A 22,056-nucleotide genomic window follows, 5' to 3' on the forward strand; every position below is an offset into this window, starting at 1 on the left:
CGCATATGAGGCGCCCTTGCATATAGTATTCGTTTACAATGTTCCTCAGCTTTTATGTTCTTACGAAGAGAGGTCGGTATTTGGACACATTCATCTTACTACGGGCCTCGCAATGAAGTGATGCTGTCTATTTGGCCCTACATCGTGAATTCTGCTCGCGTCCAGCGACACGGCATAAACGACAACTAGGAATGAAATCAAACGCAAATGCAATGATTGACATGCTTCTGTCAAAAGGCTGGGCTGCCTTTTCCCGACCCAGTCCAGTTCTATACCGTCCGTCGTCCCACTGCCTTTCCGGCTTTCCTTTCAACCCGAGCCGTCCATTCCCGTCCTGTTTCTCGGATTATCCTTCCGTTCATGCGTACAGACGCCCTCACCGGCAGGCAATCAGGACATGGCAAACGTCAAGTGAACCCTGTATCCTAACGCCAAATTATGGGAAATGAAAAATAGGAGAAAGAGAGAAGAAAAGAAAAGAAAAGGAAAGGAAAGAAAAAAAGAAAAAAAGAGGAAATCATAATACTACATAGACGTCGTACACTTACTCACCAGATGGCATAGCCATGGTAGACTTCAGTACCCGCCATGCCGTCGGGACCTACCGGTACCAATGTCAATCCGGCTCATCTCCTGCATCAAGGCCCAGTCGCCACCCGATGGCTCGGGCCCACCGCGAACCTGCGTCAAGGCGCCGCTCATCATTGGAAGAGGGACCTTGCCTGGAAGGGGCGGCCCGTTAATGGCACGGCTTCCCGGGGAACTGCCGTATTGAGGCGCGTGGTTCTCGCTGGGATGATCCCAGGTGCTTGCACGAGCCACGCGCTGGGGCGGAGCGAAGCCGCTGTCGGGCCCATCCTGATAGTTATGCCAGGAAATGGGCGCCAGCGGGCCAGAGTCGGCAGCATGCGGTGCTGGGAGGGCAGAGGCACGCTGCGCTTTCTTCTGCAGTCGGTTTCGGTGACCGTTCTGCTGGGCGACAGAAGGGCCATCGGATAGACCGTAAGAAGAAGCTGGTGCGGGCGCTGCGGACTGCGAGTGCGGGCGACCAGCCACACGGAGAGGGCGGCGGCCGGAGGGAGGCATGGGCTGCGCACCATTCGGCCGTGGTCGCGCCTCAGGGGTCGGAGCTTTGACCGGCTTGGGCTCCGGCTCGGGGGCCCAGGTCTCCATGGGTAAGTGGTCCGAAGGGTCGATCTCTCGGCCATCATGAGTGATGATCTTCCCGTTTGCATCTGGCTCGTTGACGTCCTTCCCAGACGACAAGACAGGGTTGAGGGCTTCATACGAATCTGGACCAAATGGGACACCGGAGAGCCTACGACGACCATCCGAAGGGTCATCTCGCGGTGGCGGTGCTGGGCTCACCGACTTTCGCTTGATGGTATGTTGAGAGTTGGGCATCGGCATGGGATTCGGGGAAACCGACCTGGCCTTGACCAGCTGCTGATGATTCTGCGCCGGGGGACCGTTCGAGTAAGCAATGGCCGACCGATCGTCGAACGAACGGGACGCGTAAGGTCGTGGGGGACCGTGCGAACCGTCCCAGGCGTAGTTTGCATGCTCCTGCTGGTACTCCGGATGGTACCTTCCACGAGATAGTTGCATATCCGCATTCTGGTTTGTGTAATGCCTCTCCTGTCGCCTTTCGTGGTGCATCCGATCGGCTACCTCCAGCGCCAGGGCGGGATCAGGGCCGGGGACTAGAGACGAAGGCACAGATGGCATCCCGTAGAGCTGGAGTTCATTGCCCTGGAGCTGCTCGTTCGTTTGGGACGGGTGCTGTCCCTGGCTGATATACGACTGCTGGGAGACTTCGGTCCGGCCGTGATCGTAGTGTCCCTGGGACAATGGGGAGACGGAGACCTGCTGGTGCCTGTAGTCGTCCTGCTGGGGCCTGTAATTGTCCTGCTGGGGCCTGTAATTGTCCTGCTGGGCCCTGTAGTCGTCCTGCATGGGATGGTCGGACTGTGGCAGAGTGTTGTACTGGGGCGGCATCGCATTGCCCTTGCCGTTCAAATTCAATGGCGCCGGGGAAGGGGACTGGTCGTACTGTACGGTTGCGTACTGCGGAGACCTGTCGTAGCGGGCCGGCGCTGGGCTTCCCGTGTCACTCGTGTTCGCCGGGTGGGCGGCCGGCGGCGGTGCATGCTGGTCGTAGATCGGACCATCGTGCTGCGGCGACCATGCATAGGCCTGGCTGGTTTTCCGACTTGGCGTGGGAGTCTCGGGGACATCCTCCACGGTAGGCTGCATCGACCTGTACGAGTCACTGCCGTTTTCGAGTGAACGATGGCGGGAAGGCGAGGGTTGATGGTACAAGGCGTTGTTGTCAGCCGCGGGAGACGACATGGGATTCGGGGCCGCGGGGGCCGAGTCATAGGGCCGGTAAGCAGGTCGTCCAGGGTAGGACGGTGCTCGGCGGTGGGCTTCGTACTTTAAAACGTCATGGCGCATAGGCGACGACCCCTTGGGAGTCGTTTCGAAGGAACTGCGCATCACCACCATGTCCTGAGAGCTCACGCTGCTATTGTGTCTGCTTCTGTGGACGGGTGGCGGAGGAGGCCGTTCATCGCTAGCTGGACGGTCCTGTCGGTAGTTGTTGTCAACAGGGGGAGAATCGTATCGGTCGGAGCGCGGGCTGTAGTATCCGCGAGAATCCCTGTGATGATGGGGTGATGGCTGAGGGTGACCATTATGCCGGGGGCTATAGTCTCTGTCTTCGTGCCAATTGGAGTACATGTCATGGCGATTGGCCGAGGTCGGAGTGTGCGGTTGTTGGGAAGCGTCCATGCGAGCCGGCGATGTCGTGTATGAATTCGGGTTGGCGGCAGAATGCGGGGCATACCCATATGGCTCGGGCTGGTGCTGACGAGGGGCAGAAGGCGGCGGCGGATTGTACTCTTGAGGCTGCAACGGCGGCTGGTTGGGGGCATAGGCAGAGGCGGGAGGTGGCTGCTTAGGGTGAGCGGCCCTCACAGGTGTGACAGCAGCATGCTGCTCGGTAACTTCTCCGGTGACGGGATCGGAAGGAAGGGGCCGCCTCTTGACGGGAGTGCGGGATGTGGGCTTGGAACCGTCCTGCTGGTCGGAAACGACAGGCCTGGGCTTCGCAGCAGGCTTTTCGGGTTTGGGTCGAGAGTCGTAATATGTGATCTCCATGCGGACTTCGCCAGCGTATTTGCCCTTGTACGTCAGATTGTGCCAGAGATCGCTCTGGCCTCCGCCGGGCACGATGATATCTCGGAGGTCTATCCACGTCTCCCCAATCAAGTCGGTCCTCTTATCGTCATTGAAGACGGACACCTTCAGCTGATAGTAGTCGGGCGAGTCGTGTGCAACGAAACGGAGTTCCTGGTCCCTGAAGTATTTCAAGTTGGGTTAGCTAAAGTGCATCAGTGTATTCGAGACGGAAACAAGGGATAGAAAGTAGAAGCGTACCATTTTGGGGTTTGGCCGCCTCGGATGTCGGTTGTGGTCTTTTTGGCCTCCTTCCCGAGACGGGCTGCACAATAAGGATCCTGCTTGCCAATGGTCTTCCGATTGGGTAGGTTCTTGGCTCGGTCAACGACAGCAACGACGGTGCCGATTTCAGGACCATCGACGGTGAGGTCGGAGAAGATACCGGCTGTGTGCATGCCATTTTGAAGGAAGGTCTTTGGTTTGGTGGACATGATGGGCCAGCGTTGTCCTAGTCGTCCTCGGGTGTGGGTTTATAGCGACAGTAGGAGAGTGAGGCAGATAAGATGGCGATGATGGTGGTGGTTGAGCCCTAGAGAGGGAGTTGATGGCTGCTGTATCGTCGTGTTCGTCGTGATTTGCTAATGTAAGACACCCAAGACGGTTACATGGGCAACGACAGACGGAGAACGTTGCAAGGGGCTCGTTATCATGAGGAACAGCGACGTCGGGGTGAAACAAAACAAGAATGAAAGAAAGATGCTTCCGAGGTAAAGACGAAGGCTAAAACTAGGTAAGCGGGGTGAGAAATTAGAGTGGAAAAACAACGGCGGTGATCGTCGCCAGCATACCAACTTCAACGACAATGAAGTGGCAGAATAGAGAAAGAATGCTAGGTCAAGACTCGTGAGTAGGGTTAGGAGGGGAAAAAAGGAAATGACGAAGAATGGGAAGAGAATGGAGGAGAAGGAGCAGAGGAGGAGGAGGAGGAGGCTGAGAGGACGTGGCGATGATGAACCTCGTCGCTCAGCTCCAATTGCTCGAATAACGCGCCGGAATCCCAAAGTAAGCAGGAACACCCCCGCCTCCCGTCATGCTGTTGCACTAACACTGTACTGGAGGGGTACCACGGTACATTTTCCGATCAATGCGCGTGGCTGGGGGATCAGGCCCACCAATCACGGCCCTTCTAAAGACGGATATTTAGTGTGGCTGGTTGCCAGGTCCAAGCCCCGAGGCCAGAAATGCGGGAGGCTGGAGCCCGTCGTCGCATCTTGTTTGGCTGTGACGTACGTACCACCCGGAGGACCCACGACCCAGCCAGGGGTACGCGACAGGGGAAGCAGACGCGCGCGAGCATCGAGTTCCCGTCCGTACAACGTACGAATAATTAGTGAAAACTTTAACCAATCCTGTTTGTGTTTCCATATCATCACCTCTGTCCTAGTCCTTGGATAGGTGGAGATGGAGGGCTCTTCATTGCCAGAAGTCTCTTGAAGGAAAAGTGTGAAAAGGGCCAAGCAAGGAATCTACAAAGTACATATACGCAATTCGATTTAGACTGGGCTGTCTTTCAGACTGCTAACGCTTTCTGCGGGTGGGTACGAGGAATGCGGTGCTACACCACATTGAGCTTCGTTCCTACGCATCCTTATCCGGTCTCGAGCTCGAGGTCAAAGGCCTCTCCGTGATTGGCGCAAGGATTCCAGGCCTCAGCCATTTAGATAACGCGGCCCCGTATTATACGCAATCTCCATTCACTGCATCCCTTGGCCAAGAGACGTCTAAATAGGGACTTGCCTAAATTTTCCATAAACTTTCGGAGAATTGAGCAGGAATCCATCTATGCACTATTCCTTGCAAGGCACAAACTCCGTGTATCAATGCAGCAGATCGCTTCAGCTTCCTGTTTCCCTTGGCCCGTTGGGGTCCATTGTGTTCTTTCATCCTGCCCGCCGGCCCATCCACAAGACCATCTCTCATTGCTCTAACGTATCCGCCAAGGAGAAAAGTATTCGTGACTTCGTGGCAGAAAGTGGAAAACAGAAGAAGTGTGGACAACGAACGGAGTAGAAAAAGAAAAAGAAAAAAAGAGAAAAAAAAAAAGAAAGAAGGAAAGAAAGAAAGTAAAAGGCGGTCTATCAATCAACCCAATCCTCTGACACTCATGACCCCTCTGGCCGATCCAAAAGATCTCCAACCTCGAGCACGCCGACAATGGTCCCTCTATCCAACACTGCCAGTATCGACTCGGGTCCACATATCATCCTTGCCTCGTCATCAGCCGCAACCCCTCTGGTGTTCCGCACAAACTCCACCGCCCGCCGTATGCTCGTGCCGGCACAGATGGAGAGCATCTCATGCCGCGGGACCATCAGTCCCTCGACCTCGCCGATCCGCTTCTGCAACACCTCGCTCGCTCCTCCCGCCCGACACAACCGCCTGATCCTGCTCGGCGACGCGACTTCGTTCCCGGCCCGGACCCATTTTGTGGTTGAATCGAACCCCTCTCGGAGGGCGTCGGCAGCGATGCTATCCGGCGCCAGGACGTCCGGGATATCCCCCCACGGGACGGCCACGTCCCGGAGCGTCTCCTCGAGGTCCTGGCGAAACGCCGTTCCGATGGCGCCGCCCGGATGATTCCGTGTGAAAACGCTGGCCACGCTCGAGTGCAGCTCCTGCGCCGTGGCGATGGCCAACGCGTCGCCAACGGCCAACGCCACCGTCGTCGACGTTGTGGGCGCCGCTACGCCGAACGACGTCGCCTCCTTTTCGTGCACCGGCGCCGGGAGCAGGATGGTATCCGGGCGGAGCTTCATAAAGTCGCAGGTATGCGGCCGTGAGTGGCCCGTCAACAAGACGAGGGTTGGTGACCGGCTGAGGTGCGGCAAGAGACCGAGAAGCTCCGACGTCTTCCCCGAGAATGTGATGAAAAGGAGAGTGTCGTCCGGCCCGACCATGCCGAGGTCGCCGTGCAGGGCGTCGGTGGGGTTCAGAAACACCGCAGGCAGCGACAGGCTGTTGAAGGTCGCGGTGAGTTTCCTTGCGATGTGACCCGATTTGCCCACCCCCGTCGTGACCAGCTTCCCCCGCCCGTCTTTATGGCGCGCAATCGCTTCCACCGTCCGATGAAACCCGTCCCGCGCGATGTGATCCGTCTCGTACAGGCGTGTCACGGACCGTAATGCCGCCGCCTCCGTGTCCAGGACGTGGACTGCCATGCGTAGCCGTGAATCTGTCTTGAGGCTCTCTTCTCTGGAGAGGTCGCTGTCGAGGCCATCCAGGTGAAGCGACGCCACTGCATCGTCAAGGTCTCCAGGCGGCGATGGGGGGGATGGAGGCGGGGCTGCGTTCTTTCTCGAGGCCCCGAGAACTACAACAGCGCTCGTCTGTACGGGCCGCTGTTCAGCACAGCGATGGTCCCCCATTTCTGCGTACTATTTCTTCTCTGTTGAATTAGAAGGTAAGGCGTTGCCTTTGAAACTCCGGGGGTGGCCCTTTGCCTGTAATCGTAACGGGGATACCGGGTGGCTTAGGAAGAGAGATGCTCAGCAATGGCGAATCGGCATGTTCAGTCCACTTTTCTAATATTTTTGGGCGACAATCTGATAGGAGCCGTCAACTTTTCAAAAAAAGGTCAGAATGAACGAAAAAGCACAAGGTCGATTCTCAGCGATGTCCATGGTAATTGATTTGTGGCAAGAAATGTCAGGGAGGATGAAAAATGGGCTGCGCATCAGTTGAAAAGGTATCATCGACTGAGCAAGCGAGAGCGGAGAAATAAAATCAATGACCGGACGGCTAGTCAGGAAGAAGAAGACCCTAGCTTCCGGTTTTCCATCTAGTCCCGCGAACCACCCGTCTTTTCGTCTTTTTCGGTAGCAGAGTGGGTAGAAGAGCTATTTTAATTATTAACGTCGCGCGTTTTTAAAGCGTGACATGCATGCGAGGATTGCTAACGTGCTATGGCGCGACCACCCAGAGAGCCAGTCATTGACGCCACGAGCCTCTCCATTCCGAGCTGGATGTGGTTCCAGTGCGTCGGATTGGCGATCTACTGATCTACAGCACCTACTTCTCTGTATCTGCCGCCCTGGGAATCGAAGCCTTAGTGGGGCTGAATGGGGGGTTCGTACGAATAGTCAAAGGACTTAGCGGGGTTAGCGAGCACGGAAGGGACTCTGATCCGAGGAGTTGGTGTCATGGAGTCGGGTCGAGAGTCGGTCGAGGATCGAGCCGAGATTTCCGACCGATCAACAGATGAGGAACACCCTTGATGGAGCTGGGGACAATTCCATCTTACTGTCGCGGTGTCGCCTACAGTATCAACGTATCTTCTGCACTCTTATGTAGGTCTTGGTCGATGATAGGTATAGAGTACAGTACAGTGAGTAAGCAAAAGTGGCGATTAGGCGACCCATATCCAAATATCATCACAAGAACCTCATTTTAACCCTTCGAATATAAATATAAATAACTTTACGAATACTACTTCTAAAATTTCGGAAAAATTAGATTTATAGAGGGGAGTAACCGTATAAAAGGAATATCTAGTTATATCTTTTTAATACTTTGTGTACCACCCCCTAGCCACGATATAAGCCTTAACCCTTCGCGGTATCGACTTAATTAGAGCCTATAGAAGCTCCTCTTTAAAATCGTTCCATACCTCCTCCGCGGCCCGGCAGAGTAATTCGTACAACGTTATCGTAGAGCCTATCCGTGCTAGACTAGGATTCCGTAAATAGATCCTCTTTTTTAGTATTTTCTATAGGTTTTCGATAGGATTAAGATTAGGCGAATACGGCGGCTAATCCAGGATAGTAACCTTATTCTCTAGACCCCACGGTAGTAACTAATTTTAAACGAGGCGCGCCTTATATACGGTAGCGTTATCTTAAACGAATACGCTGCCTGGTTCGTATATCGTAGGAAGCGCTTCTTTAAGCGTGCGCTTAATAACGGCTGCCGTAACGCCTCTACGCGGTGTAGAGGGGTCCCCGTAAAGGGCGATTAATTCGGTATGTTTATTATATAAAAAGCCGGCCTAGAATATCTGCGAATAGCGCGTAGGCTTATTATAAGGCTAAATAATATCCTATTAAAGTCGCTTTCCTTATAAATTTATTAGTAAAGGTATAAGCTCTTAATAAAGTTAACTTATAGGACGGCAGAAAACCTATTTCTGCCTCTGCCCTTCTCCGCGCGCGATTATGGTTTTATCCGAAAAGATAACCCGTTTCCATTAGTCTAGGGGTTTAGAGGCGTGGCGTAGGCACTACTCTAAACGTATTTACGCGTGCCTTAGGGTCAGGGTCGGCCGGCGTAGCGCGCGGGAGTGCTGGAAGCCCTGTAAACGAAGGTATCGTATAATAGTGTGTTTTAAGCAAGTAAGGCCTAGCTTAATCTTTAATTTAGTAGGTGATATAAAAGGGTCAAGCCCGATAATACATAGGATACGTCTTTTTTTATACGTATTAAGGGCCTGCGGGCGGCTAGACCGAGGTTTTGATCGGGCTGATATTTATGATTTATAGCGGCGCGCGATACTAGATACTGACCCTAGAGATATATTAAATTTAATCCCTACCTCCCTTTGACTAAGCCCACTAAAATAGGCGTGCGCAATCAGGGTCCGTTTATAAGGCGAATGCTTAACACGCGGCGTAATTAGGGGTATTTTCTGATTTTTAACGAATTTTTGAAGTTGAAGGGTTGATGGTGTTGAAGGAGGAAAACGCGCTGTAACGCGTTGGTGGGGTATTTCTAATCGTCAGTTTTGCTTACCCACTGTATACACGTGCATTGACGAGCAACGTGATGCGACGCCTATGCAGTCAGTTTATTGGAGTCGAAGCATGGCGACAGATCCGCCCGTTCCTAGGCCGCGTAAGCCGGTGAAGAAGCTGTAAGACCTCGACCAAACTCATCGCGAGGAAATCGTGAGGAAATCTGAGGTTGGACAGGACGGATCAGAAATGTTTGTCTCTATAAGCTTCTGTTGATCGGAGTTTGGTTCGGGAGGAAATGCGTCGTGAAGCAGCAAACGCGTGGGACTATACTTCGTAGCTGAGTACTAGGTACCTGGATATATGGCACTGTCACAAGGAGAACAATTGTGAGAACACAGACAGGCCCAAATAAAAGAAAACCGGATGAAAGGAAAAGGCCAAAGAAGACGTAAAAGTCAAGATTATGATCATAATAATACACTTGTAATAAAAAAGAAGAAAAGAAAAGAAAAAAGCAATGAAAGAAACAAAGTTGGACATCGGCCAAGTGTAATTTCTCTCTTCAACGATCCGCCAACCAAACATCTCCGCGTGTTCTACCGTCCTCTTGGCGAACACAAGAGGCCTCCTCCGACCTGAAGACGCGTCTACGAGACCGATAATAATTGTTTCGATCGTTTCGCAGAGAGATACTTGATAGTTACGAATACTCTCAACCCAAAACTTCACCCGCTCAAACCTCACCATCCCCTCCACCGCCCTCCTCCATTCCAACAAGATGCACTTCTCCAGTCTCGCCGTCGCGGCTCTCGCCCTATGCACCCACGTCGTCGCCGAGGATGTCGTCTGCGGCAGCAACGAATACACTCGCGAGGAGGTCCAAGCCGCTGCCGACGCGGCCTGCGAGCACTTTGAGCGCGACACCACCGCCGGCCGGTCCAATTACCCGCACACCTACCGCAACTTTGAGGGTTTCGAGTTTGACGGCATCGAAGGACCATACCAAGAATTCCCCATGCTGAGCACCGGCCGCGTGTACACCGGAGGTGAGTCGTAGTCAAGCAGGCGCGCAGTCCTGAGGCGCTCGGCAGAATGAGGAACAACGTCAACCGGAGGAAACGAAAAAGACGAGTGCAGCGCGTTGACACGGAATTTTCTCATCAGGTCGCCCTGGTCCCGACCGGGTTATCATTACGGAAGATTGTGAGCTGGCTGGCCAGATCACTCACACGGGTGCGAGGGGCAACGCGTTCCTTGACTGCGAGAAACAGATGTGAGTTTTTTTTTTGTTCCCTTTGGCTCCATCTTGAGCCCTGCCATTGTCACTGCGGCTGGTCTGCGGTACGGGAAATTCACGGCTAACGAGTCGATAGCACTGCCAGGAATACTACTGCCCCGAGCCAAGGTGCTCTAACTACCCCCAAGACCGGTTATCTGCTCGCCGGAGTGTCCGCTGCCCTCATGCTCGGCTTCCTAGCTTGAATGGAAAGAAGCGTGGGAAGCTATATCGGGAGGAGGTATATGCCATGTTGGTAGAACCTCTGAGCAGAATACCAAGGCGTCGCCGGTTCAGCATGGCCAAAGGTTCCCAGCTCACAACTTAATACGACTACACGCCCATGCAGTATGAGGATTCCACCAATACTGGGCACATGTCAAAAGAGGTGTCCGCTTCGGATGTCCAATGTGTTAGCTCAAGAAACGCTGGACAGGCCCTTCTTGAAATCAGTAGGGTCTTCCTGACCTCGACTTGTTCCGCTACAAGTCACTGGCCCGGGCCGTTTATTGTTCGACTGTCCCCGGCTGTTGATAGCTTTAAACGGAGTGTGGTGATATATCTTGGCTGTGAAGGGGGCAGCTAGGTATGGTAGAGTCGAATATAAGATACTTACAGATATGAGCTGCACAATACTGGTCTTGACATGCGCTTCCGTACTAATAAGGCCCTGGGGACACTATCTGTCGCCAGCCACCATTCAAGGTACCCGGATATCGTAGTGTTACCTTTGCAGGGACCATCATCTGATCGCGATTGAGACGGTGTGGTGGAATGATACGAAGTACAGTGTACAACGTACAGACGCAGGAACCAGTCGTCCCATGTCATTTGTCAAACTGTAACCCACAGACACTGGAAACACCAATCAACACCCTTGTACAGTGTACTCTTGGACCTTGTACCGTCAACCCCACCTCCGCGCTTCAACCTTGTTGGGAGTGACAAGGTCGAGTGCTGGGCAATCCAAGATAGCGCCCGCTGATCAATCGACGTGCAGTTCTTTCTTCCCCTTATCTTCCACCTTCAGTTCGTCGTCCCCCAGTTTACTAGAAGGGAACAAACACCTAGTTGACTATCTGAAGATACGGCAAAATGACCCGGCCTTATGTCTACTACTCTGGTCTCGTGGCCTTCGTTGCTGGTAGGGCCCCCATCTTATGTCGCAGCTTTGCATGTCCGCGCGGTGTCGTCATCGGCATTACGCGACAAAACAATCCGACACCCAGAAAGCTTTCTTCCCCATCGTGGCTTGCTTCTCCTTCACACAACCAAATTATCACCGGCGACTGTCGCGACGAATCTGAACAAGAAAAAAATGAGACTGACATAAATACATCGCCGTAGCGACGGCCATGGCCATCGCGTCCATTGCGATCCCGGAATGGATCTCCTACTCGTCCACCTCCCCCGACGGCGAGACCTACTCGAAGCACATCGGTCTACACCACACATGCTCGAACCTCAACGATCCGCCATGCAGCGTCTTCCCGCCCAAGGATCAGTGCGAGGGCGACAATCGTTCCTTTTGCACCGTCTGGCGCACCATGGGTTTCCTCGCCTCCTTCGCCACCATCATTTACCTCGCCGGCATCGTCGCCTTTGTCGTCGTCATGGCCGGAGGCAAGTTCAAGCGCGAAGTTGGCTGGAAAGTGATCAGCCCGCTGCTGCTCCTGGCCGCTTTCGTCGAGTTTATCATCATGGGCGTCGTGGTATGTTTTCGTCTTCCGTGGTGCCATGGCGAGCCCAGCTAATCGTTCCCGTTCCCGCCCTTTCCACCCAGGCCCATCTCTACAATAATGACGATCAGTTCGACGTCGCCGGCTGGGCCCTGGGTAAATCTTGGTTTCTCAGTACTTTTAGCGCTTTGATCGCGGTGCTCTGCTCGGTAGGCCTGGCCCTTTCGGCCTACCTGCTCCCCCCGGAGGGTGACTACGAGTTTCTGGAGGACCCTGTGGTGTCGTAGGGCCTGTCCGCCGTCCCGGATTATTCACCGACATCTCTAATGACTCTGATTTGGATGCGCTCCTTTGGACTTCACGCCGTTTCAGTTAAGGGAAACGGTTGTGGCGTTGGGAACATGTTCCCTTCGGGCTGTTTCGTGTTTCTTTCCCACTGCGCGGCATCTCATCATAACGCGCCCGGTCTGCTTGGCTTTACCATATGGCGGCTTCAATGCAGTGGCCAACGTGACCGTTTATTTTTCTTCTTCCCTTAATCATTTCAACTCTTCGGTTTTCATCAGACGTCCAACAGCGTCCTTAATGCCATCCCATACATGCTTGTATTTGTTCTCTTCCTAGGTAGTTCTGATGTTCTGGGATATCATGAGCATCGGTGGAAACATCCATGAGAGTTCTGCGCAAGGTGAATGAAGGACCATAAAGGCAGTTAATAAACTGCAATTTGTCGCGCTCTCGTCTCTGTTCCCTCTCTCCTGAATGGCCTCAGGGACCGTGAACTGATACGGAGTACGGTAAACTTGAGACGACCTGCGCCGTGGGGTTAAACAGTGTCGTTATTACTGCTTTCACGGAGTGACATGATTACGGGTCACACCTACGCATGTGACACCCCGCACCCGCCTGATGTACGCCACTACGGGAAGTACAGTACAGATACAGTGTATTCGTAGCTTGGGCACCTACCTTGCACCACATCACGTACGAAGTATCTCCTGTCATCATCTCAATAAATACCTATATAATCCATGTCTGGCAAGATAGCGCACCCCCTCAACCCTGTCTACCGGATTCCGTCTACCTCAAGTTTGGGTAGGATTATTCACTGCTCGGAAGTACGTTAGCGTATCCGCACACTTAGCCCCTCACCATGTCCACGGCCGCAGCGCACCATCACGAGTCGGGCGGCTTGACCCCCGAGCAGGTTGAGACCTTCCACCGCGACGGCTACCTCATCGTTCCACAGGCCCTGACCCCATCCACCGTCGCCGCCTGCCTCGCCGAGACGCACCGCCTCCTCGACTCCTTCTCCCTCGAAGACCACCCCATGACCCGCTTCTCCACGGGCCAAGAGGGCGCCGAGCATGTGGGCGACGACTACTTCCTTACCTCGGGCGACAAGATCCGCTTCTTCTTCGAGGAGGACGCCTTCGGCCCGGACGGCAAGCTGAACAAGCCCAAAGCCCGCGCCGTCAACAAGATCGGCCACTACCTGCACGAGCTCTCCGCCCCGTTCCGCGCCATCACCCGCCCGAGCCCCGACGTCAGCGAAACCCCGCAGCCCGTCCGTCCCGCCGCGGTCGCTCGCGCCCTCGGCTTCCGCGACCCCCGCTGCCTCCAGAGCATGGTCATCTGCAAGCAGCCCGAGATTGGCGGCGCCGTGCCCCCGCACCAGGATTCGACGTTCCTCTACACCGACCCTCCCTCCGCCGTCGGCTTCTGGTACGCCCTCGAGGACGCCACGCTCGCCAACGGCTGCCTCAGCTTCCTTCCCGGCTCGCACCGCTGGGCGCCCATCCGCCAGCGCCTCGTGCGTCGCCAGCAAGGCGGCGTCGCCGTAGGGACCGAAATGGTCGCCAACGAGGGCACGCAGTTTCCCCCCGGAGGCGAGTACGCAGAAAAGGGCGACCAAAGTACGGAAGAGGAGTACGTCCCTGGCGAGGTGAAGGCTGGCGACCTTGTCTTGATACATGGTAACCTGCTGCACAAGAGCGAGAAGAACACGAGTCAGAAGGGGAGAATCATATACACCTTCCATGTTATCGAGCAGGATGGCACAAAGTACGATGAGCGGAACTGGTTGCAGCCCCCCGAACAGGGATTCACGAGACTGTACGCTTCGTCGTAAGTGTCTCACGGAGGAGCGAGCTGCTTGGGACCTGGGGATTCGTCTTCGGGGAGGAACCGATGGGGTGGGGGTATATCCTTATCCGTCCATTGCTAGAAATTGCCCGCCTGCAAGGAGTCTAAAAGGTCTAACTCTACAAGGAATGATTTTCGCCATGGAAAGTGCAACCGCCGTACACCAGCTCCAATCTCTTAGACTGGGAACCGTTATCTCGCCTTCGACTTTTTCACCTTGCTAGGTGGTTCATCGTCGCTGTCTGACGAATCCTCTGAAGATTCGCCTTCACTCTCCTCATCCGACGAGTCGCTCGAATCGCTGCTGGAGGAATCGTCGTCATCATCCCCACCGTCCTCGTCGGACGAACTGCTGTCTGAGCCGCTGTCGCTGCCGCTGCCATCGGAAGCCGAATCGCTGTCGGAATCAGAATCAGAGTCCGACGACGACTCGTCCGAGCTCGTATCATCAGCCATGACACGGGCCTTGCGACGCCGCACGCGCAGCTGGGTCCCATTCTCCAGCTTCGGTAGCGGCAGCGGCTCGTCCATCCGGGCAACGTTCTGCGCCGGCTCGCTGGGGGCCGTAGTCTTGGACGATGCCGTGGTCGTGGTCGTCGCCGTCGCCGCATCGCTGTCGGTGCTCTCCTCGCCGTCGGACAGATCCTCCAGTATCAATTCGGCCCGCATCCGCTTCACAACCCTCTGTGTCACGGCCGAGTCCAGATTCCGTGACACGAATTCGACCTCGTCGAACCTTTTCCTCTTGGACCCCGTTCCCGTGGCTAGCTTCCGAAAGCCCTCAATGAGAGCATCGTACTCGGTCTGCTTCGAGTCGGTGTCTGCAGTGCCCTCCGGAAACCCTTCCTTGCCCCGCGCAGCGTCGTCTTCCTTCCTGACCTCCATCGCCAACTCCCTCAGCCGCTGCCGTGTGTAGCCTTTCAGATCTCGGATGTACTCGTAGAACGTCTCGATGTCTTCGGACGGGATAGCGCCGGGCAAGAACACCCGTTTCACCAAAAGGGTCTGGTAGTTTTTGTTGAACTTCCAGCTGTCCCGGGAGGTTTTCCACGCCTTGAGGTAGGCCAGGGCCGGCTTGAAATCGGCTTCGGGCTGTGGTTTCTTCTGCTTCTTCGGCCCTGACGCCTTCCCGGCCTTTTTCTTCGACGGCGTCTTGACGCCGTTACGCTCGGCCGTGGGCGTGAGGCCGGGTTTGGTGTCGTCGGCAAAGGTGACGGACTTTTGCCTCTTGAGAGTGGGAGCGACAGAGGCCGCGTCGCCCGTGCGGGCCTTTTTGTAAGGAGAAGCTGCCGCCAAGGGGGGATCTGTAGAATTTTCCGAAACTTTTCGTTTGGTGGTGCCAGCCGAGGCGTTGACGCCCAGATTCCGAGTTCCTGCCCAGTTGGGCCGCGATCCCCCTGGTGTGGAAGACGGGGGCCCACTGGTTCCAATGTCTGTACTGCCTGCTTCTGCAGGCTGTTGCTTGAGCTTGAGGCCCAATCGTTTCCAGGCCGGCACCCGTGGGGTGCTATTCGTGGAGGACGACATGTTTGTTAGGAACGGCCAGTGCAGGTTTCCTTTTCTTTACTTTTGTCGGAATGGAGGGGGATAATATGTGTGCGTTCCTGTCAAGTGGAGGAAAGTAGTAGCCACCTCAAGTTTTTGACCTGCAGGCTGCAGCTAATCTTTAGGGTGGAATGCGTTATGTGCTGCTATGGAAGCCAGTTTCTGATTCCTCCAAATTGTGAGCTTCCACACAAACAGAATTTGCTGGGTATGAACAAATGTGGGGCCGAGCCTGGCCAATTGTGCTCCGTACCTCCGTACTTCGGACAATGAATATACCGAGACTACAATATACAGTACTTCGTATTCAAATATCCGTACTAGTCCTGTTCTTGAAGTATTGATTACATAATATGACCGTTAGATGCGAGACCTCAGGCATGAATAGACACGGAGAGTCGGTCATTCTCATTGGACAGGGAAGTTGGCAGCCAGCCCAGGCTGGACGACTAACCTGTGCTCCAGGCAAGCTACCTGCCAACGCGTCGATGGTGGAAGCTCTACTCAAGCTCTCTCCAACAACGTCACGACTACCGACATCCGACGCTCGACACCCGCATCCTCCATTTTAAGCGATTGTCCTCACCCATAACGCAACTACGTAAATTAAGTGATCGGCTTGTCCGTTGAAATACATTCACCATGTCGGGTTCGTGATGTCAACTCGGCTCGTCAGATCTCCCATGTTGCTAACAACCCCCTCTTTCTCACAGGCGGCTCAGCTTACGACCGGCATATTACGATCTTCTCCGAGCAGGGAAGATTGTACCAAGTCGGTATGGCAGACCCATCTCTACATTCACCCGGCCGGAGGGGAACAACTTGATATTGCTTGCGCGGCTGCCGGAATAGCTACTACTTGACCCGATATGCTCGAGACAACGAGAGGAGTGGGTGCTGACCACCGGAATACAAACAGAATATGCGTTCAAGGCGATTACAGCTGCGAACATCATGTCGATAGGCATCAGGGGCAAGGACTGTGCTGTCGTTCTCTCCCAGAAGAAGGTCCCGGTACGTCGCGGCACAAGCCGTCGTGGGGTCCTTTGTGAACGACAGCAGCAAACTGACAGAACACCAAGGATAAACTCATTGACCCCTCTTCGGTCTCGCACATCTTCCGGCTCTCCCCCTCGGTGGGCTGCGTAATGACCGGCTCCATCGCCGATGCCCGCGCTTTCGCACAGCGTGCCCAGTCCGAGGCGGCCGATTTTCGGTACAAGTATGGCTACGAAATGCCATGCGACGTTTTGGCCAAGCGACTGGCCAACATTAGCCAGGTTTACACACAACGGGTGAGTCAGACACGGGCGGGAAGACGCAGAGACGGTTGCTGACTGCACTATGTAGGCCTACATGCGACCCTACGGAGTATCGACAACCCTCATCTCGCTAGATTCGGAGTTTGGACCCCAACTATACAAGACGGACCCGGCAGGCTACTACATCGGCTATAAGGGAACGGCGGCCGGGCCCAAACAGCAGGAGGCTCTCAACCATCTCGAGAAGAAGCTCCGCAATAAGGACCACGCCCCTGGGAACTGGGAAGAAGTCGTGGAGCTCGCCATCACCACGCTTAGCAACGTCCTTAGCGTGGACTTTAAGAAGAACGAGATTGAGATTGGCATTGTGGGCGGGCCTCGAGCAGACGGCAAGGAGGGAACGGACCCCGCGTTCAGGACACTAACCGAGGACGAAATCGACGAGCGGCTGCAGGCGATTGCGGAGAAGGATTGAGCGGAGGGAACCTGTCTCGCATGAAAATGGTTCTGTGGTCTCGGGGTGCCCATGAGGCCCGATGATGGTGAGCTAGGGAAAGCACCGTCCAAACAGGAGCGTGGGTAGATGGTCTCTGTATCAGGTGGCCCAGGCGTAGGTATTCCGTGCTGTACTACTACCCGTACATGATGGGCGTCTCTGAGACGAAAGAATCACAATACTTTCCAACGCCCCATGCATTGTGGTCTCGATGCCATGCAACCATTACTTTTGTCCGGCAAGCACCAACGCCAACTGAACGACTACACGATGTCTGCAGAAGCTCGGCTGATTATAGCCGCTCAAACCAAGTCCCTGGCCGGCAGAGCAAGCTTCATACGTGTTCATCGTAGAGCTGAGTGCTGTCCTCGTATTGTGAAGGATTCCAGGCTGGAGGATGATGATGCATACAGAACGAAAACGACGCTCCTAGTCAAGGTTGCTTTTACCGTTTCACGGCAGATGGTCGGATAATAACTGTGCAGCTGTCAACGGGAAGATGCGCGATAGGCTCACGATGAGGTCCACATGGCAGCCATGACTGCAAGGACATGTTTCCATTTCAGGGTGATGCATCTGCAGCGTAGAGGAGGTGGCAAATTCTGTTCGGTGGGAGGGGGAGCGCATTACTTTATTCCGTAAGGAGAGTAAGTAATCAAAGCAACGATACATTGTGGAGGCTCGGAAGGAGATACGAATTAGCGAGTGGTAAGTAAAAAGGACACAAAAGAGAGGAGACACGATGGATGGGCTGAGGATCCTTGGAGGGTGAGCTATTTTACCGTCGTACAAAATTGTCTTGCTTCCCTGCTTTCCTCGTGGTGATCATCGCGATCCTTGGGACAGAGCAAGACAAGGCGTCGGGACCGGTTGAGGGCCCGTGTAATGCGACCCACCCACTGGACCTGCGTCAAGCGGGATGGAAAGGGAATGGAATATCAGAGAAGGGACGGGAGAGAAACAAAGAAGAGATGAAACCGTGAAATAAAACCCCAAGCCAGTCATACGAGCGATACAGACCAAGCAGTGCTGTAGCTTATAATTACCTTGCGTCTACATCTATGGCATTCAGCTGGTCCAGGTTCTCGGCGCCGGTCCTCGTGCTTGTCACCGGCGATTGGCCTCGAGAGACCTTCCGATGCATGCAAGGCCCCAGCCCCCTACCGGATCGGGGCGTTTGGCCGGATAGTGGAGCGCTGGTCAAGTTCAGCAGTCTTTGGATTTTTCCTTTCAGTCGGGGCAATTAGTAATAATATAGGGAATGTAGATGCTCAGGTATGCCCTACTGTGCTCGCATGGCCGATGCTGTCTCGTTTAGACGCGACCTGGAAATCCATGAGCTTCCTGCATCCTGCATCATAATCCCTATCGCGACTCAACAAATTTGTCGAAAACCCTTCCTGCACCTCTTCTACAGCTACACCACCCCCGTCCGACAACAGCTTACGTGGAGTAAGAAAAAAAAAAAAAAAAAAAAAAGGCCCTCCACCGCATGTCATACCCGCCAACTCGACGGTCTAATGCAACCCGCCCCATCTACGGACCCCCAAGAGCCCTAAAATCCCCCATCTCTCGTAGCCGTGACCTCGACCCGCCTTGTGCGGAAACACGAGGAATTAACCTCCTGCGTCGGTGCATGCAAGACGCCAGGCCTCCCGGACGCCGGCCAGCCATTGACAGCTCGAGACGGGATGACGACACGGCGTGTCAATGTGCAGGCTAGCTCTAGCTTGTAAAGAGCCTCCTCCCTTCATGTACGTGACGGCCATCACGTCTTTCCCGATTTGGTGCTGCGTCTGGTGTTCTCTGGCCATTGCAGTCCTTCAACTGGTGAACAAGAGTCTCAGGCCTCATGCAACCTCTATGGGTCATTGTTCCGGTGCTCTCCCGTCCGCCGATGCTCCATCCAATGAGCCGCCATGTATTGATCAGTTGAGTTTCGCTTCCTCGAGGGGGGACAAGGCTGGGAAAGGCCCCTTTTTTCTTCCTGTCTTCATTTCAGATCTGGCTGCCGGCCGCGATCCCTTGGGAGGCCTTCGGAACACACCATGTACAAAAGGCATCTCCAGTCCCCCAGCCTTGGGTGTTGGAGGAGTAGGGCTTCGAGTTGGGACAGTATTCTCGTCGACTATCACATACCGCATTGTCATTCTTTTGCTTCTCCAGCGGTCGTCTTTCCCCTCGTGTTTATTTCCATCTGTCAATTCGCCGCCTCTCCAATTATATCATATTCACCGTGCATCTTGACGGCGTTCTATCTTTAATTTCCGACCCGATCGCTGTCTTGGCCGTATCAGTCGTCACGATGGACGGATGTAAGTGGGCCCGGTGGCGAGTTGTCAGGGGAAGGAGATGGTGGTGGCGACCTGGGGTATGGGGTATCGTGGAGTCAAACAAGGTCTAACGCGACCCGAAAACCAGTGAATGACTACCGCCGGGTGCGAGTCGCCGACGTTCTTTCAGATTTCCGGGCTCTGCAGCACCACATTGCCGCCGCGCCCACGGAACCCCCTAATATAGAAGACTACTACACCGAAGGCTGGGCAGCCTTGCGGCAATGTGCCATCGACGGCCACCACATTCTGGAATGTGCGGCCGACACGTCGGTGCCGGAGGAGGAGGATGAGGCCGAACAGGAAAAGGCCGAGTTGAAGCAGTGTGTTCCCACATTCGCCTCGTTCACCCTTTTTTTTTTTTTTCAGTCGCCAACTCACTCAATAGGATCCTTCTGGACTCGTACGCCAGGAGACACGAGGCCCAGAAGATCTATCTCAGACAAACTGCAGCGCAGAGCTGGATAGTGAACCGGGAAGCCGTTCTGCAGGGCGGGCGGCCACACCAGGGCAACCTATCCCTCCTGGCGGCCTGTGATCAACAATTGCGAGCTGTACGTCCAAGCCATATCCCCGTTGCTCTCGCCCTTGCCCTCCGGTTCGGTATGGGCTCGTGGAAGACAGGCAGCTGACACGTCTTGTTGTAGGAGCTTTCAACAATCACAGACGAGATCGTCTACGACGAGCTCCTACTATCGGATCAGGCCATGGGCCGCTGGACGGCAGAAGATCCCAGCTTGCGGCGCGTGCAGCGCTGGCTTCGCGCACGACGACGCTAATGTTGATGTCTAATCCCTAATGAGCGACGGGACCCAATGTCATATGAGTACACGTCTACGACTTTCGATGACCGAGCATCTTGATGATGGCGTTATCGGCAGTGAGGGCGGCGAATGTAACATTCCTGCTCAGGGCAGAGATGTGTCTGCGTATGACTTTTTTTCTTTCTCTCTTAATTGTCTGGGGCGCGGGGTTTCCTGCAATCAGCAGGCCACTGGATGCGCCTATCTGGTTGTAAGTACAACCTCGCATGGAGCTTTTCCCCTCCTCTTTTCTTTGGCAGTTTGGGAACGGGGGGTAAAAAACAAGCGGATATAGAAAATGGGATCAGGGTGGGATCGATGAAACTGCCTGGCGCAGGTTTCATCTCGACATTTTACATCTCTTGTATATATCATTTCACGGTGGCCTTGCACATGCCACCGAACAAAACACCACACTCTTCGAAAAGCATCTGGAACGATTCGCACGGGAGAGCCTTGCAAGCGTATGGGATCTATCAACCAGTCTTGCTCTGGACGCAAAGCGCTATTCCACATAGTGAGAGGACCATGCCAATTGCCGTCTCTGTATACCTGTCAGCACCAAAAGTGTCCATAGGATTCTGATCCGCAGCATGGACCATCTATAAGAGCTCACCTCGACTGATGACTTTCTTTTCCACCCACCAGTCACCAATGACAGTGAAAATAAACGCCAATGTATTCACGATGGGAACGGTTAAGCTCAGTTCTACGAGTGGGATGATTCTGTTAGCTTCCCCGCCCACGTCTCCCGACGAAACGCCGCGTAAGAGCACCATATTTATAAGGGAAAATAGGATGATAAACTGTGGGACACGATGGCTGGATATTTCGGAATGAACTTTGTAAGAACTTTTGCGGGAGAATGGAGAAACAGACCGGCCTGTCCGATGAGCAAGAAAAACCACACGCTTCCGGTGAGGTTGATGAGGAGAGGTACTGCATAGCGCGGATTCCTAAGCAAGTCGATCACGGCAAAGAAGGCGCCGTACAGGCGGCGCTTGAGCCAGCTGCGCTGGACCGCGTCCGAGTCGAGGAACGGACGGGGTGGAGGACGGTGGTCTTTGGCGGCGCGGCGGATAAACGGTGTGGTTAGTCCCCAAGCTAGCCCAACGAGAAGAAACCCAGCGACGTAGTTGATCACCGGGGGCTTCGGCTGCTGCTCGTCTTCGGGCGACATGTCGGAAAGGAAGTGATGGTCCGCCGAAGTGACCTAAAACGGTATGGAGCGACTGCGTGTCGAGGCAAGTCAGAGACAAGTCCAAGCCCTAGTTTCGTTGGTGAGCCGGGTACTGGGAGATCGTCGATTGTGAGTGGTTCCTGCGCTGTACAGCCTCGCCGATGCAGTGTCGTTGTCGTGTTTTGGCGGGCTAGTCTCGGCGACGGGATGAGAGCTGTTTCGAGAGCTGACGGGGATGAGGTGAGGTGAGGTCAAGAAGTATTGTGGAGCAGCGAACCAAACAAGCCTCCTGCACAGCCTCAGCGTCCCGTGGCTGCAAGCGTGCTCCCTCCCTGATCCTTTGAGCCCCACATGGCAGATTCGTACCACAATGCAAGGTACGCGACCCGATTCGTTGACTTTGTGGTCCGAAAGTGACTTGTGGG

General features: G+C 54.6%; 11 protein-coding genes across 11 annotated transcripts; 5 read left to right on the forward strand and 6 right to left on the reverse strand.

Moving 5' to 3' along the window:
- Nucleotides 1–576: 576 nt before the first annotated feature.
- ACRALDRAFT_2025757 (uncharacterized protein) lies at nt 577–3,674 on the reverse strand (the record flags this gene model as incomplete). The annotated part of the gene is made up of 2 exons (XM_071020344.1): nt 577–3,361; nt 3,442–3,674. The coding sequence occupies 2 exons, from the start codon at nt 3,672–3,674 to the stop codon at nt 577–579; spliced, it is 3,018 nt and encodes a 1,005-aa protein (XP_070877126.1).
- Nucleotides 3,675–4,971: 1,297 nt separating this feature from the next.
- On the reverse strand, nt 4,972–5,173 carry ACRALDRAFT_2032891 (uncharacterized protein). The gene has a single exon (XM_071020716.1). The coding sequence runs from the start codon at nt 5,161–5,163 to the stop codon at nt 4,981–4,983; it is 183 nt and encodes a 60-aa protein (XP_070877127.1). The 5' UTR covers nt 5,164–5,173; the 3' UTR covers nt 4,972–4,980.
- Nucleotides 5,174–5,308: 135 nt separating this feature from the next.
- Nucleotides 5,309–6,515, reverse strand: ACRALDRAFT_1061340 (uncharacterized protein). Its single transcript, XM_071016411.1, has one exon. It carries the CDS (start codon nt 6,399–6,401, stop codon nt 5,346–5,348), a length of 1,056 nt encoding a protein of 351 aa, XP_070877128.1. The 5' UTR covers nt 6,402–6,515; the 3' UTR covers nt 5,309–5,345.
- A 249-nt stretch (nt 6,516–6,764) lies between these two features.
- ACRALDRAFT_207315 (uncharacterized protein) lies at nt 6,765–7,614 on the reverse strand (the record flags this gene model as incomplete). Its single annotated transcript, XM_071022214.1, has 6 exons — nt 6,765–6,802; nt 6,839–6,981; nt 7,039–7,050; nt 7,120–7,265; nt 7,352–7,482; nt 7,524–7,614. 6 exons carry the CDS (start codon nt 7,612–7,614, stop codon nt 6,765–6,767), a joined length of 561 nt encoding a protein of 186 aa, XP_070877129.1.
- Nucleotides 7,615–9,436: 1,822 nt separating this feature from the next.
- On the forward strand, nt 9,437–10,806 carry ACRALDRAFT_1061341 (uncharacterized protein). The gene is made up of 3 exons (XM_071016412.1): nt 9,437–9,958; nt 10,077–10,185; nt 10,286–10,806. The coding sequence occupies exons 1-3, from the start codon at nt 9,691–9,693 to the stop codon at nt 10,392–10,394; spliced, it is 486 nt and encodes a 161-aa protein (XP_070877130.1). The 5' UTR covers nt 9,437–9,690; the 3' UTR covers nt 10,395–10,806.
- Nucleotides 10,807–11,133: 327 nt separating this feature from the next.
- Nucleotides 11,134–12,635, forward strand: ACRALDRAFT_1074837 (uncharacterized protein). Its single transcript, XM_071018289.1, has 2 exons — nt 11,134–11,900; nt 11,972–12,635. The coding sequence occupies exons 1-2, from the start codon at nt 11,544–11,546 to the stop codon at nt 12,152–12,154; spliced, it is 540 nt and encodes a 179-aa protein (XP_070877131.1). The 5' UTR covers nt 11,134–11,543; the 3' UTR covers nt 12,155–12,635.
- A 385-nt stretch (nt 12,636–13,020) lies between these two features.
- On the forward strand, nt 13,021–13,998 carry ACRALDRAFT_2101237 (uncharacterized protein; the record flags this gene model as incomplete). Its single annotated transcript, XM_071023052.1, has 1 exon — nt 13,021–13,998. One exon carries the CDS (start codon nt 13,021–13,023, stop codon nt 13,996–13,998), a length of 978 nt encoding a protein of 325 aa, XP_070877132.1.
- Nucleotides 13,999–14,204: 206 nt separating this feature from the next.
- Nucleotides 14,205–15,539, reverse strand: ACRALDRAFT_2040380 (uncharacterized protein; the record flags this gene model as incomplete). The annotated part of the gene is made up of 2 exons (XM_071021045.1): nt 14,205–15,316; nt 15,452–15,539. The coding sequence occupies 2 exons, from the start codon at nt 15,537–15,539 to the stop codon at nt 14,205–14,207; spliced, it is 1,200 nt and encodes a 399-aa protein (XP_070877133.1).
- A 481-nt stretch (nt 15,540–16,020) lies between these two features.
- ACRALDRAFT_1074839 (uncharacterized protein) lies at nt 16,021–17,937 on the forward strand. Its single transcript, XM_071018290.1, has 5 exons — nt 16,021–16,206; nt 16,271–16,333; nt 16,477–16,571; nt 16,640–16,852; nt 16,908–17,937. The coding sequence occupies exons 1-5, from the start codon at nt 16,200–16,202 to the stop codon at nt 17,292–17,294; spliced, it is 765 nt and encodes a 254-aa protein (XP_070877134.1). The 5' UTR covers nt 16,021–16,199; the 3' UTR covers nt 17,295–17,937.
- A 1,683-nt stretch (nt 17,938–19,620) lies between these two features.
- On the forward strand, nt 19,621–20,427 carry ACRALDRAFT_1068537 (uncharacterized protein; the record flags this gene model as incomplete). Its single annotated transcript, XM_071017582.1, has 4 exons — nt 19,621–19,630; nt 19,737–19,971; nt 20,037–20,202; nt 20,296–20,427. The coding sequence occupies 4 exons, from the start codon at nt 19,621–19,623 to the stop codon at nt 20,425–20,427; spliced, it is 543 nt and encodes a 180-aa protein (XP_070877135.1).
- A 109-nt stretch (nt 20,428–20,536) lies between these two features.
- ACRALDRAFT_1061347 (uncharacterized protein) lies at nt 20,537–21,801 on the reverse strand. Its single transcript, XM_071016413.1, has 3 exons — nt 21,331–21,801; nt 21,068–21,160; nt 20,537–20,995 (listed from the first exon to the last, which is right to left on the reverse strand). Exons 1-3 carry the CDS (start codon nt 21,629–21,631, stop codon nt 20,928–20,930), a joined length of 462 nt encoding a protein of 153 aa, XP_070877136.1. The 5' UTR covers nt 21,632–21,801; the 3' UTR covers nt 20,537–20,927.
- Between the last annotated feature and the right edge of the window lie 255 nt (nt 21,802–22,056).

Source organism: Sodiomyces alcalophilus, assembly GCF_042370955.1.
Source record: "Sodiomyces alcalophilus JCM 7366 unplaced genomic scaffold ACRALscaffold_2, whole genome shotgun sequence".
Taxonomy (NCBI): domain Eukaryota; kingdom Fungi; phylum Ascomycota; class Sordariomycetes; order Glomerellales; family Plectosphaerellaceae; genus Sodiomyces; species Sodiomyces alcalophilus.

Excerpts from the sequence above, each read along its gene's own strand:
- ACRALDRAFT_1061341 (XM_071016412.1), top strand. The coding sequence starts at position 9,691 with ATGCACTTCTCCAGTCTCGCCGTCGCGGCTCTCGCCCTATGCACCCAC. Across the intron at positions 9,959-10,076 it reads CGGCCGCGTGTACACCGGAG|GTCGCCCTGGTCCCGACCGG; the intron begins GTGAGTCGTAGT and ends TTTTCTCATCAG. Across the intron at positions 10,186-10,285 it reads CTTGACTGCGAGAAACAGAT|CACTGCCAGGAATACTACTG; the intron begins GTGAGTTTTTTT and ends ACGAGTCGATAG.
- ACRALDRAFT_1061347 (XM_071016413.1), bottom strand. The coding sequence starts at position 21,631 with ATGTCGCCCGAAGACGAGCAGCAGCCGAAGCCCCCGGTGATCAACTAC. Across the intron at positions 21,161-21,330 it reads CTTGCTCATCGGACAGGCCG|AACTGAGCTTAACCGTTCCC; the intron begins GTCTGTTTCTCC and ends TCCCACTCGTAG. Across the intron at positions 20,996-21,067 it reads AAAGAAAGTCATCAGTCGAG|AGACGGCAATTGGCATGGTC; the intron begins GTGAGCTCTTAT and ends ACAGGTATACAG.
- ACRALDRAFT_2032891 (XM_071020716.1), bottom strand. The coding sequence starts at position 5,163 with ATGAGAGATGGTCTTGTGGATGGGCCGGCGGGCAGGATGAAAGAACAC.
- ACRALDRAFT_1074837 (XM_071018289.1), top strand. The coding sequence starts at position 11,544 with ATGGCCATCGCGTCCATTGCGATCCCGGAATGGATCTCCTACTCGTCC. Across the intron at positions 11,901-11,971 it reads TTATCATCATGGGCGTCGTG|GCCCATCTCTACAATAATGA; the intron begins GTATGTTTTCGT and ends CTTTCCACCCAG.
- ACRALDRAFT_1074839 (XM_071018290.1), top strand. Across the intron at positions 16,334-16,476 it reads GGGAAGATTGTACCAAGTCG|AATATGCGTTCAAGGCGATT; the intron begins GTATGGCAGACC and ends GAATACAAACAG. Across the intron at positions 16,572-16,639 it reads TCTCCCAGAAGAAGGTCCCG|GATAAACTCATTGACCCCTC; the intron begins GTACGTCGCGGC and ends CAGAACACCAAG.
- ACRALDRAFT_1061340 (XM_071016411.1), bottom strand. The coding sequence starts at position 6,401 with ATGGCAGTCCACGTCCTGGACACGGAGGCGGCGGCATTACGGTCCGTG.